The 14,566-nt window shown below is 39.0% G+C and overlaps 1 protein-coding gene across 1 annotated transcript in view; it reads right to left on the minus strand.

The window, feature by feature from the left end:
- Positions 1-39: 39 nt before the first annotated feature.
- The window catches only part of LOC102041009 (epididymis-specific alpha-mannosidase), a gene marked incomplete at its 5' end in the record, with an annotated part of 17,183 nt that continues 2,656 nt past the window's right edge, over positions 40-14,566 (minus strand). The window contains 13 exons of the mRNA XM_031060074.1: positions 40-272; positions 1,158-1,275; positions 2,138-2,250; positions 2,618-2,773; positions 3,434-3,626; positions 3,741-3,851; positions 3,957-4,209; positions 5,968-6,159; positions 8,252-8,508; positions 9,544-9,677; positions 10,525-10,711; positions 11,437-11,627; positions 14,533-14,566. The exon at positions 14,533-14,566 is cut by the window's right edge and continues 153 nt beyond it. Of these exons, the coding sequence (XP_030915934.1) occupies positions 178-272; positions 1,158-1,275; positions 2,138-2,250; positions 2,618-2,773; positions 3,434-3,626; positions 3,741-3,851; positions 3,957-4,209; positions 5,968-6,159; positions 8,252-8,508; positions 9,544-9,677; positions 10,525-10,711; positions 11,437-11,627; positions 14,533-14,566 (2,034 nt within the window). The remainder of the gene's footprint in view (positions 273-1,157; positions 1,276-2,137; positions 2,251-2,617; positions 2,774-3,433; positions 3,627-3,740; positions 3,852-3,956; positions 4,210-5,967; positions 6,160-8,251; positions 8,509-9,543; positions 9,678-10,524; positions 10,712-11,436; positions 11,628-14,532) is intronic.

The raw sequence follows: 14,566 nt of genomic DNA on the forward strand, positions 1-14,566 counted from the left end.
AATTAACCAACAAAAACACCCACAGCTGAGGCCAGCAACTCAATTAAATTCAAAGTTTATTCCAAAATTATTTTTTCTTTCATTAACAGCAATAGGATGCTTTTCAAGATTATCACTTGTATCTTGAAACAAAACTTCAAAGATATTACCTATTCACCTGAAATACATCATCAAACATTACTGAACCTGAAAGTATACAAAGAAAGTCCTTATTTCCTTTGGGTGAACAGTTACTGTAAAGTCTTCTGAGGTCTCTGTGCTGTTGAAGAACCCTGTAAAACACAAAAGCATTGGCAATTTATTAAAGCAGCTTTACTCAAATGGACATGTTATTCTATCACATCAGTTTTAACTCATCCCTTCCCTAAAAGCTAGTGTGTGAGCAGCTTCTCCTCCCTAGAACTCAAAGTCTTATAGAGCCCAAGATGTACCCATTTATAATATTAAAATATACAACAATTTCTCTTCTTTACACATGCTGACTCACACAGAAAATGTGAAATGACTCTTCCAGTTATGCACCTTTTCTTCATCATGAATAAAGAGCAAGCCAGCAAGCTGCAGGTCAAATAGAGCTCTAAACTCTCACCCAGCCCATTCCAAAACCTCTGCAAGCTTTTTACAAGGCACAATATATATGTAAGTGACAGTAAGGACATTGTCCAAGCAACTAACTGGAATGAGAAATAAAAGGAGGTCACCCACAGTATTGGATCTGAGTGTGAGCCCTAACTTGAATCACATCCATAGAGTGCTTTAAGCTGATTACAGCAGAGATTTTTAACTGCAGCTGTGTGTTTTTCTGTAGCACAGGCTTCAACTTAGATAAACACAACTCATCAGCATCTGACAAAATAAATCTGTGCCACAAGTGTGAATTCATAAAGTAGCCACCTTTATGTGGACAAAGAAAACTCCAGAAAGATTCCAAGCTTTTTAACACTTCTAGGCAAAACAAGCCATCAGATAAATACAACAGTCTGGTACTTGCAGGGAATCTTAGCTAAATGTTCCTACCTGCAGGCTGTGACAGGTACCAGGTCCGTCATACAAAACAATAATGCATTTCTAATCTCGCAATTTTTAAAAATATTTTTAACTAGACTAATCATCAAGCCTCAACAGTCAACGGACACCAACCACCTTAATCCACCTACTTTTGCCTGGATATTGTGCAGTCTTCCACTTCCAGCGCTCCAAAGTGTTCACATCCCAGGTGCCTGTGAGGGATCGCTCCTCCACTGCCATCACTGATCCCAATCCCTTCAGCAAAGACTGAGTAAAGAACACCAGAAATCAAAGGAGGGTTCATAGACAAGAGTATCAACTCACCAGCCTAGCACACAGTAAGACCAGACAGAATTTTCAACTCTAGCACTGGCCTGTTAATTGGAGCAAAGACACTTTGAAAATCTGCAAGGTCATGCAGCACAAGGGCAAATACAGATTCACCAGGCTTCACACCAAGAAGCTGAGGTGCTGAAAGCTTCCTCTGCATTGCAGTACAGAGTCTGTTAAAAGGGCTGAAACTCACACTCCCCTTTTTACTGAAACAGAGAATCCTACACATTGTTCCCCATGTTTCTGTCATGACAATCAAAATAATAAACTGCTGCCACGGAGTATAAAGTAATCTATTTCCATAGGAAAGATCAAATAAACATGAAACTGAAAAAAAGTGAGTACATGATGGAAGTGACGAAGTTTGAACAACTCACAGGAATAAACTGTAGAGAAAAAAAATGTTTTCCTTTAATCCTGTCCAAGTTTCATTAATTATAGGTACAATTTTCAAGAACTAAAGAAACAACAAAACAGAATCCTACTCTGTGCACTGGTTAAGGTACTGCAGGAAGTGTTACACTACCAACAGCTCAGCAGAACCAGTCCTACCCATATTTAGCAGATCTTCAGATGAAGTTGCCATAGGCACAGCATGAAGTGACGGCTTCTGTGTTGCAAAGTAAGAAAAAAAAAAGGCTCACTTCCCTCTGAGGTAAAGTTCTACTAATGCATTTATATCCATCTTTTGTGTACTTTATAGTGCACAGGATGTGGCATTCCAGAACCATTTCTCTCTGGAATAAAAACAGTTTACTTGGTGGGTTACATTTACCTTTAGAAGGGTTACATTTACCTTTAGATCTACCACCACAGGCTGAGACAGCACAGGATTCTCTCCAACTTCATACAAGTGTCTAATTCTTAGCAGGACACGACTGAAATCTGGATCACCTTGCTTCTGTTCACCTTCAAAAGAAATCAAAATGCATATATTTTCCTACTTCAAAATTAAACCCAAGGTCAAAACTTTAATTTTTTAAACTTTTAACTCTCATAATTTGAACTTAGTTCCTATTTTTTAAAGTTGGCAAGAGGGCTAATATCAGGAAATAGCCAGCTCCCACTTTGACAGGAATGTCACTAACAGGCATAACAAACTCATGCAGGAGAAATATTTTACTACTCAAGCAGAGAAATAATACAGCACAATTAACTTCCTTGATTGAGGAATTTAATGCTTTGAATAAATAAAAATAGTAGCCACAGAAGAGAGAAAAAAAGAAAACCAGCTTATTTAAGTGTAACATCCAGCCACCTTTTGGAAGGCACCTACCCATGTGGATGCTGTGGACCTGCTCTGCATGATTAGAGCTGTACCTCCACCCTGGAATGCTCAGGGTCTGGAGATGAAGATTAGGTGGCAGAGTTACAGGCAAATCATTGACTGAATTCTGCTGAAGTTGTCTGGGTAGCTTCGGTTTATCTCCTCCTTTATGCAAAATGAAACAAAACAGACATTAAACATCCATCACACACACAGGGCTGGCGAGGGCACTGTGGAAGGGTAAAGGGCTTTTTGCTTATTCTGCCAAGGCAGAGGCAAAGTAGATGATATGCTTTCTTCTCCAAGGCCTTCCAAGATACTAAGCAGAAAGCAGCATAATTTTAACTGCCAGAAAAGTGTATCAGAGCTTTCCATAAAACAAATTTCACTTCAGTTTGAAATTGCTATTTCAATACCAGGCTTCAGTTTTAGTTCATAAGACAAACAAATATTTTTAAAAGAGTAACTCAAAAATGGTCATTAAGGACTCAGCACCCAGGAAGCTGATATATGGTGCACTACTTACTTTGCACTAATTCCCTGTGTGAACATTTTGTTCTCATTAGATGCTTTAAAATTTATTTTCCTCTCAAAGTAGAGATAATTATATAAGAAGAGAAACATTACATATACTTGGACAACATCCATGTTTGAAATTAATGCAAAGTAATTAGCAGGCTCTAAATCTGTCTCCTAACTCACTACATGCTAACTTTGCCTCACAGGAGGCTTGAAGCCTGCATTTAAAAACTCAACAGCGTAAATCAAAGCAATATAAACAAGCCATTCAGATGCTAAAGGCAGCACAGGGGACTGAATGATTACCTGATAATGCTCCAAACATCACTACTGGCCTATGCTCTAATGCTAGGCCACTTGTCTGATACAAATTGTTAGTGACAGGCTTGCTTCCTAAAATAAGCCAGATTACAGGGCGAACCACTGAAGAGTCATTCAAAGTGAGATTGTTATCCAGGTCCCACTGAAGGTTGTTCCATAGTCTCCTGTGTAGCATCACCTGTATTGGGAAGGTAAATGTCACAACAGGAATCAGCCATCAGGCTTTACTTACATTATCAGCAGCCGTGAAATTATGCCCACCTAGAAAAAGAAATACAAATTCAAACTTTACCTCAACTTGTCCATTCCCTTGACTTGACACACCATGAGCTCTTTCTGCAAGCAGCATCAGCCTTGTGGTATCATCTTCAATGTAGGCAGTCTGGACCATAGGGTAATAGTTCTGTAACCACACAGCAAACCATGCAGAGACAATATTAACCCAGGAAACAGTAACAGAGAGCAAAGATAAGACACAGCTGGCTTTGGATTACACATTTGTGCCTACCCGAGCCACTGTGTTATTCACATATGCCTTGAATGGTCTTTTCTGCATCTGATACCCATTGTTGTCAGTGTAGAGAAGTTGTCTGGTGTTCAAACTTGTGCTTGTTCTTAGGACTGCTTCACGATTGAAATCCAAAGGCCCAACACTGTATTCTTGCTCTATCCTATGGCAGAGCAGCTTCCCATCGTAGCCTTCTGGTACTGAATACAGCCTGGTGTACACTGCATAAATATAGTCCTGAGAAGTAATATTGCTGTAAAAATGAGAGGAAGGATGCAGAATTTATGAGGTGGAGCACTTAACAGGTTATGACAAAACTTGCAAGGCACTCACGTCATCCCACACAACTTTCTTGCCCATTTTCTTATTTATTTAATGTACAATTATTTTTAATTTCAATTTAACTTTCCAATATATAGATATTCAACCAGAGTAAGCGATATCCTATAAGTTTCCTGCACATTACAAGTGTCACGAGGTTTCCTCATTTGATTTTCTCAAAATTAACAACAAATTTTAAAATTATTATGACTCTCTAAGCAACATATTTACATTGTACAGAATACATGCATTATTTCAATCTGGGTGACTTCAACTTTGATGCAAGAATTCCACACTACTTTCCAAAGGTCCTTAACTACAATCCTTGAGCAATGCCATGTAAAGCCAAAGACTTCAACCAAACAACCAGACTTAAAAGGGGGTGAAGGGTTTATAGACTGATATAATTTTACTACAGAAAATAGTTAGCTCATCAGGGGTCAGAGTGATCTTATAAAGGATTATTTTCTCCTTTCTCTAATTTGCTTTCAAGATAGATATTCACACTTATGAAAATGTATCATTATGTCCAATTTCCATCCAAGTAAGCTATTAACTGCAATATTCATTGAGTTGTACAGAACCAGTTTCTCAACAGAAGTTGCAGTAAAAAATGTACTACAAAGGATCACCCTAAACAATCTCCACATCCATCCATCCCTCCTTTCCTCCCTCCTGCAGCAGTATGTGCTTCAGAAGTGGGCCCATGTGAACCTCAGGAAGTTCAACAAGACCAAGTGCAAGGTCCTGCACCTGTGTCAGGGCAATCCCAAGCACAAACACAGGCTGGGCAGAGAAAGGCTGCCCAGAAAACCCAACACAAACTCAGGCTGGGCAGAGAAGGGCTGGAGAGCAGCCCTGAGGAGAAGGAACTGGGGGTGTTGGCTAATAAGAAACTCATCATGAACCGGCAAATATGTGCTGACAGTCCAGAAACCCAAACTTGTCCTGGGCTGCCTCCAAAGCAGCAGAGCCAGCAGGTCAAGGGGGGCATTCTGTCCCTCTGCTTCCCCTTCATGTGACCCCACCCAGAGAATCCAGCTCTGCATCCAGCTCTGGGGCCCTCAACGCGGGAAACACAAGGACCTGCTGGAATGAGTTCAGAGGAGGGCTACAAAGATGATCAGAGGGCTGGAGCATCTCTCCTATGAAGACAGTTTAAGATTGCTCAGCCTGAAGAGGAGAAGGCTCTGGAGAGACCTTAGGGCAGCTTTCTGAAGGGGACCTACAGGGGAGCTGGAGAGGCGCTTTTGTCAAGGGCACATAGTGATAGGACAAGGGGAAATGGCTTTGAACTTAAAAAAAGTAGGTTTAGATAAGATAAGATGTTAGAATGAAATTCCTTGCTCTGAGGGTAGTGAGACACTGTCACAGAGAAACTGTGGATGCTCCATCCCTGGAAGTGCTGAAGGCTCTGGCCCTGAAGGTCGGATGGGGCTTTGAGCAAACTGGTCTAGAGAAGGTGTCCCTGCAGAGGGTTTGGAACTGGATCTTCACAGTCCTTCTAACACCAACAATTCTGTGATTTACAGGAGGTGCTTCCTCAGCAGAACATTCAGCAGATGTATGATAGTTCTTTGTCTAAATCCTAAACAGTACAAACACACAGAGCTCACTGTTTAGGAGCAACTGTACAGAAGTAACCTCATACATATCCAAACATTCCAGAGAAGCTGTAATGGTGCTGTACCTGTAGAAATACTGCCTTATCTCTGTCATCAAGCTTCCAGACATCACTTCCAACCCCACTGCTTTTGATACTGGAACGGCTGATGTATTTGGAGCAAATAAGTAGTTATCTGAAATGGGTCCTTTCTTTGTGTCTCCATTTACATGGTACTCAAGGAACTCCTGGGTGAACTGGACAGTCTGGTTGGTCTCCCTGAGAATCCACAGAAGAGTAAAAATCATACAACTTACAAACACATTTTGTACATGATAAATGCAAAGCTGAACAGCAACAGGAATGAGGCAGGAAATGTAAGGACAAAAAAACTTTTTTCACAGTGGATTGATTTTGTGAGACTGAGTAAATAAGGACAGCAAAGAACTAAAGAGCTTCCCATTAAGATATATGTCAGTTTGTAAGCAAATGGAGTTTCTATTTTTGTAGAAGATAAACATCTTAAGATTAAACATCATCTATAATATCTCACTGTTTTGATGCCAGAGTTGCTCCAGGATTAAAACTACCCATTTCACAAGAAATGAGGTACACTGCACTGCTCCAATGAATAATTATGTTCACTGAACTTTGTAGCTAGGTAACATCAGCATGATGTGCAAGTTTCCATGTCTAACACTGGTAACAATAAATCAACAGGATAGCAACATTTACAATCACTTACTACCTACTGTATCTCCTCCTCACTCCACTGAAGCTTACAGTTTTGCTATTCATGACTTATTATCACCATTTTTAGAAAGTCATATGAAGGCAGTTTAAGATGCTGCTCTCAGCTACCTGCTCTGCCTTTGGCAACTTGCTGTGAAAACAGGAAAAATCACTTCATCTAGCATATAAATTTATACTGCTAAACATGTTATCTCATGTTAATACAGCTGCCCACAATTTGTATTAACTGAGGAGAATATCCAAGTGTTTTCTACTACTTCTCTCATGAGGCACTTTCAGTGCAGGGGCAGGATCTAGAAGTTCTAACTGCTGCAGTTGAATGTAAAGGGCTTCCCAATTGAAGATCCTGATTTTTTTCAACCTTTCCTCCCATTCTGACTTGTGAGGCCTCATTCTTTCCCATTATCCCAGTGCAAACTCTCTGAAACTCAAGCATTTGGAGCTTGTCTGAAGGCTTGTGAAGAAAGTGAATATTTCATTTCCTCTGCATGCTGAATTCCAGCTCTTGCTGCTTGCCAGAACAGGATGGAAAAAATGGGAATCTGAATTTAGATTTTTGTTCTTCCACACTGTATTTCTCATAGAATCTGGAGGCAGTTATGATCTGGAGGCACTCTGAGAAAATACTCCAGGGCTCTTAGTTAAGGTCCAACTATACTTCTAAAGCTGATTTTAATGATACTGGACAGCAAGTTCTTGCTCTAGGAGGCAGAATTATGAACAAAACTGCAAAGGTGAAAGAGATCTAGCCATCACCATGCCAGTGTAAAAGGGGTCAAATATTCCACCAGTATGTAAAAGGTGACAATCTAAATCCTGAGCAGGCAAAATGCAGCACAACTGCACTGAAGCTGAAGAAATTGGGCCAATTCGCATCAGCTGAGAGACACCACCTGAAAACCTCAAATCTCACCTAAATCTTGATAATTCTTCCATTTTTCCTACCTGATTAAATGGAAATTCCTCAGTTAAAAGTTTCCTTTCAAAGAGTTTTGTAGCTTTCTACCACAGAAAGAGTGATATGGGACTTGCAAAACACTACTTAGTGTAAGTTCTTACTTTATCACTTAAGGCTCATTGTGCAGCCATAGTGTATGTACTTCTTAGTAATTTTTAATAAAAATGCACATTCACAACCCTATTTTGTTCTAAAGTACACTGAAACTCTGCTGATGTACTATTATTACTGTGATATGTCATGTCAGACCAACTGCAAAGTTAAATAGGGCAACATCACTTAAGGCTCATTGTGCAGCCATAGTGTATGTACTTCTTAGTAATTTTTAATAAAAATGCACATTCACAACCCTATTTTGTTCTAAAGTACACTGAAACTCTGCTGATGTACTATTATTACTGTGATATGTCATGTCAGACCAACTGCAAAGTTAAATAGGGCAACATCACAGAACTAGTATGGAATCCTGCCTGTGCTAGTGGTTGAAGTGTCCTGTAAAAAGAGGGCATGTGAAGCGGGGATAAAAAAGAAGTTTAAAGACTGTAAAGAACATTTTGTTGAGTCTTGGAATTAAGACACATAATACAAATCCTTGGACTTATTTTTATGAATTATTTAAAAAAAACCTGAAATACTATTGAAAGAAGCAGGCAATCTCACCTGTCTGTAATGCTGTGCATCAGGTTTGTGTTTTGGTCAAACACGATCTGGTAGCAGCTGTTAACCACAGGAAACAACTGCTGCCTTCGCTGCCCTGCACGAGCCAGGTCTCTCCTTTTGTACTTGACTGAGCTCCCAACAAAGGCAGCCTGTTCACCATCCAAGGGTTTAATACTGTATTTTCTGTAGCTCAGACCACTTATTGCAACTAGAATATACAGATCATAGGTAGACTGGGACTCCACGGAGCTTTGAACCTGTACATTAGCATATACAAAAATGCTTTATTAAAGAAAATTAATTAGCAAGGTAATTACCTTCATGTGTTGTAAGCCCTAAATTGTAAAAATTAGCTTCTACTTTAATAAGTTTTTAAACATGCCATTCTTATAATTCTAAATTATAATGTAGATCCACGCTGCTTTTAATTGGGAGCCTGGTGAACTTGGATTAAGCTGAGCCTTTCTAGTGAAGCATGACCATGTGCCAAGCCAAAGAGACTGATGGTTTGCAGATAAAGGCAGTGTGGTCTCATGGCATCACATGTGCAGGAACAAGGGACAGCTGCTGTGCCTCACTACCTGACTACAATGTGCCCTCGTGCATGGTCACAGTGGTAAGCCACAGGTCACAGAAACTGTGCAGCTGGCAGAATCTGCTGAGCTATCTGGCATCTCAGGGACAGAGGGGAGCATCTGGAATTGTGTCAGGCCTCTTCAGGCCTCATGTGCACGAAGCATTCCTGGAGATTTATCAAGCCACTGATGGTGATGCATTCTGTACAGCAGATGCTCCTGAGAAAGGCCAGTGCTAGCTCTCACTCGAGGCCACTTTCTTCCCTCCCCTGGAACAGCTGGCTGTGTCTTGGAGCTTGGCTGTGACAGAATGAGCCATCAAATGGCTGCTGACTGACACCAGTTTCTAAGACCTACATTTCTTAATTCTCTTCTTCTCCCTCCCCAAGGCAATCTGTCAATTGCTCAAACAGGGCTGTCAATTGTAAGGCAGTGCTTCAACATAAAAGGATTTATTTGAAACAGTGTTTTTCCACAGAAATAAAAATAAGGTAAGAAGCACCAGGTCACACACAGCAGACATGAAAAGGACAAACCAAACAACTTACAAGAGCAGCAAGTCCTTTTGGAGAGTAAAAAAGTCTCTCTTTTGAGACAACAGACAAGTAAAAACAACCCTTGAAGGGCAAGTATGAAAATTCAACTTCAAGAGGAGGTAGAATCCAGTCAAACTGACAAGTGAGAAAAAAGTAACAGAAAGAAACAAAGCTGAAGTACCTGTGCTGGCACAGAACGTCCCAGCTCATCATACACACTCATTGCCTCACTGCTGACAGAAACTGTGACAAAGGTAGTGATGTTCCATGCCAGTGGGTTATAGACAACCACATACAGGTCAACATCTGCAGCACCTTTGTGCAAACAAACAAAACTTGCAGTCACTACATTACGTATTTTTAAAATGTGATATTAAAATGCATTTAAGAAATCTGTCTAGGTGCAACTATCTTACAAAATTTTAACATAAAACCCTGCAGTAAAACTTCATGATTGAAAAAAGGAAAACATTTTACAGTCCTTCATTAAAGCCTCTTCTGCTTTATTCTTCTATTCTCTGACCAATCAAAAAAGACCATGTATTCAGAAAATGACACCTGAGTTGAATGTAAATGCATTTAGTGAAGATAAGCTGCTTACAGCTCATTGTCATGCAGTATTAACTTTATCAGAGTTATACAGAAGATCAAATGAGAAGCCTCATGTAAAAACAGCCCTGTAAAAATCCAAATGGGTCTGTTGCACAGCCCACGGCAACTGCTTACATCTGACAGTTTAAGAAGTTTCCAAAGTCAAGATAAAAGGGAGTGTGCAGTCTTTAGAACAGACTTCTTAAAAATCCTTTTATATGTTTTACACAAGCTGGCAGTACATTATAGCAAGAACATTTCTTGACTCTGACTGTGCTCCTTATCATGTAATGCTCTGTTGCAGAGTAAAGTTAGCTTAGTGACTACTCTGATCAGCACCTCTTCCTTGTATTACATTGAAGTGTGAAGCTGAGAGTCAGGTCTAATAAATGCACTGAGGCAGAGTTCTGTCTAACATCAGCTGAGAAATCCTGGGTCTCATAAGGCAAACATGATTTTCTAGCCATGGTTCATAGAACTTAGATGTACACAATATGTTGATTGTTTTGGAGGAAAACATGATAGCTTTCATAAGGTCGCTTGAAAATTGGAAAAGCTGTGCAAAAAGTACCTGGTTCTCCTGAGTCTTTAGTGTAAACAGAAGAATAGACCTCTCCATTCTTCTTTGCATTGTTGATATCAAAGATTATGGAAGCCATTAGCTTCTTTACATTGAGCATTCCATACATCAGGTTATTCAGGTACATGTCCTTCACCTTGGGAGACTCTGTGCCTGTTATACCATCGTGGTGCTGGACCTTGTATTTAAAAGCAATTTGAAAGGTGCAACAGAATGACAATTTCAGGTTTGCATTTGTGTTAACATGATAGTCAACTAAATTTCTTACACACAACTTAAAACAATAAGAGATGACAGCTATCTTCAGAGGGAAAAACCAAACAAGTTACCAAAACCAAGAATGCAGCAAATATACTGTAACAAGGCAAGTTTTTCATTTCATACTTAGAACTGGTCATTACCTTAGCAGACAAAATAATTATTGACAGCAAAAGCACTGAGGACTGCAAATGGTTAATGATACAAGGCTAATCACTTAGCTGCTGAACTTTGAAAAACCAAATTTGTCCTTTCTGTTCTAAACTGCAGAAGTAGAGATTATCAGTAGTTTCCAATTAGCTCATTTTTTCTTTGGTTTTTATTTACTTTTAAGAACAATTTTGTAAATTACAAAACTAACACTAAGAAAAGGAATTTCATATGCAAAGTTTCAAACCACTACTCTTTCACTGGTTGAAGAAAACATTTGCCAGTAACTAAGATGCATGGTTAAGGGGCTGAAGTCATGTTTCAGGACAGTTTTTTGAAAAATTGCTTTATTTTTACTTAAGACTTGCAAAAGGGGGAAGTTATTTCCAAAAATATAAAAGCAACTTTGAGACACTCCAGGTGAAATGCTTAGGCAAACTTTTCATTTGGAAAATAAACATTTTCATTCAAAGAAGAAAATAAATCAATCTTTACCTCTGAAACTGCCCATCTAAGACTCTGAAGTTGCTTTAAGGCTTTACACTTGCAAATAGAACCTTCTGGGTGTTTCTGGACATACTGTGTGAAAAAGGATTCTCCAGCATAAAGCAGTGAACTCGCTCTCCTTGCAATTCCTTTTAACGTGCTCCGAGAAGTATAAAACCCAGTCCATGCTTGGAATGGCTCTGTTTAGAGTGGAACAGATCCAATAGACAACAAAATACCACTTCATTTATACTACTACTACTACTAGTACTACTACTACTGTTCAGCTTCTTACATGAATCCTACTGGGGATTTACACAGCAGCCATAAGGCAGAAAGGTCATAAAGACTACAAAGAAATGCAGCCAGGAACATGCATTTTGAAAAACTATCATCTCTCCTACAGGCCTACTAACATGCAAGTTTGATACAAAGCCAGTAGCAATCAAGTTAACCTGTGTTTATGGAAATTTCTTCCTTGTGGATCTGCACAAAAGAATTTTTTAAGTTTCACTGAACCATGTATTATTATTAGTTGTTAATAAAATACATTATAATCTTTGGTAATTGCTTGATACACACACTCTAAATTTCAACCTTTCAGTCAAAGGGATTTAGCTTAAATTTATTTCTTCAAACTGGAGCAGAAATAGTGATGTGATGACTCCAAACTACTGCAGCACTTCAAACTACATCAAAAGATGCCCTCAAGTGGTTACTGGAAAGTATTTCAACATTCTGTTTGTGTTAATGTTTCAGTAGCCCACAGAGTGAAACAGGAAAACAATTATTTGTTTTTAAATCCTTCAAAACTCTCCTTAGGGGTGGAAGTGTGTGGTTTTTTGGGGGCAATTTCTTTTAAAATACACTAGTGATATATAGGTTTTCCAAAAAGAAGTTGCACAAAGTGTTTTCCAAGGAGCATACATGCAAATGTAATAATCTGCTATCAGCCCAAGATCAAAGGCAAATTGGATTGCCTATTAGAAAATAGCACTTTTTGCTCAAAAAACTTATTTTTGGACTGAAAGGTGCTAGAAGTTTCAACAGAATTAATTCAATTTTAGCTTTAAACACTACAAGCAGAAGAACCACACATATGTATCAGCACAGTACAATGAATGCAGAGCAGAAGGAAATACTTATCTGGGACTTAAAACTTGAGATTCCATAGATCATAGGTGACACTGAGCCCAATAAATGACTCACAAAAAAAAGGGCATAGCAAGAATAAGAGAGGATTAATCATCAAGAAGCAAAACAGCATGTGGGAGAAAGTGCTCTCAAATCTATACTGCAATTGCCAGGCACAGAAAGTCATTTGGGGAAAAAACTACATCTCTGTGTGGGCACCCAGCTGGAACTCTGAAGGTGCTGCTATTATGCAAGCTAATAGCAATTGAATCCTGCAGGTAAATTATGCCAAAAGATAAAGGAAAGAGCCCAGATGTAAAAGGATATTAGCAGTTAGAATTGGCAATGCTTTTATCAGTAAGTGTTAGGTATGATCCCTAGAGGGAGGTGAGGGAGTCAGGGATCAGTCCATGCCATGATTCACAGGAAGCAATGGTTATTTTTATTCATTGAAAAGTTAACAGACACATTACAGAACAGTCTGAAATACATGTACACAGCCAAAAATGTGATGAAGCAGTGGTAGCTACAATTATGCAGAAAGGTGTTTTAATGAAATCAATGGGATTTTAATAATAAACCAAGCAATAAAATCAATTGATGAGTTTAGAAATTGAGAAATTTGCTGTGTCTTCTCTCTGCATACTTTGACATGAGGTCTAAAAGGGTAAATTTACTGGGGAAAAGAATTAAAGAGATGCTGGGTATGGCATGAACTTTTTTGTATTTTTCTAGTACTCTTCAGCTCTGCTTGAAAAGCTAAGTCAGTGCAGCATGTAAGCAACAAGGAGCAGCAAAGAAATTTCGTAACACTGTATTACAAAATTTCAGAAATACTGACCATATTTTTATTTGTTTAGACTTCAGTTGTAAGAGAATTCTTTCCCACCCCAGAATTTCAAACTGTTTTCTTTAATGAAAAAGGCTAGACTTTCTCCTACAGGAGACTTTAGGGGTTCATCTACATTACTGTTTTGTTTGGATCAGGTCATTCTTACCTAGTATGCTTTGCTTTAGAGAAAAGATTGGATTTGGAGCTCACAAACTGGATTCCTGAGGGATGCAAAAGCATTAATGGGCATTCAAGTCTATATGACTATAGTAGGAACAGGCAATTCCCCAGCCAGGGCATAATGTACTCTGTCTCCCTGATTAAGAAGGCTGAATAAATGTTTTATTAAGCTATACTATATTACACTAATACTATACTAAATTACATACTAAAGAGATATAAAGAATACTATACTAAAAGAGATACTAAAGAAAAACCTGTGACTGTTTGAGACACCCAGGACACAGCTTTGACCCAACGGGTCAAGGAATCAAAACAACCTTCACTAGTGTCCAATTAACAAATCACTTTGGGTAAACAATCTCCATAACACATTCCACATGTGCAAAACAACAGGAGCAGTGAATGGAGATAAAAATTGTTTTCTCTTCTTCTCTGAACTTCTCACTGCCTTTCCCAGGAAAAATCCTTGGAGAACTTGTGCCTGCTGCTCTCTGTGAAGAGAGCTGAGGCCACATATGACTAAATTATAAATTTCCTGCAATTACTTAAGAGTGTGGACACCAAATCCTCAACATTAACTGTTTCATTGTGGGAACTCCCATCCCACTGTAGTAACACAGAACTATCCCAAGAGCTTTCAGATTGCCTTGGTCCCTTGGTTACCTGTAGCTTCTCCAGACATTCACAGATCACTCCACATCCCATTTTCCACCTCTGGTCTAAGCTATGCATAATCCAGTTCTTTTAAACAGTAAAAATGGGACATTGTTCTGTTTGGCCACCCACCCATCTTTTTTACACAACTAAGTTGGGATCACCTAGTCTGTTGATGACACCTCAGAGAGTGAACAAATCTTATCAGAAGGCATTTTTCTTCTTTATTGCTCATTTTCCCTCATTAAAATTTTACATATGTACATTTGAGGCAGACATTAGGCAGCTGTGAACTTCATTACCTGTTGAATATGGAAGAAAGTCTTGAGAGTCCCG

The sequence above is a fragment of the Geospiza fortis genome, unplaced genomic scaffold (genome assembly GCF_000277835.1).
Source record: "Geospiza fortis unplaced genomic scaffold, GeoFor_1.0 scaffold147, whole genome shotgun sequence".
Taxonomy (NCBI): domain Eukaryota; kingdom Metazoa; phylum Chordata; class Aves; order Passeriformes; family Thraupidae; genus Geospiza; species Geospiza fortis.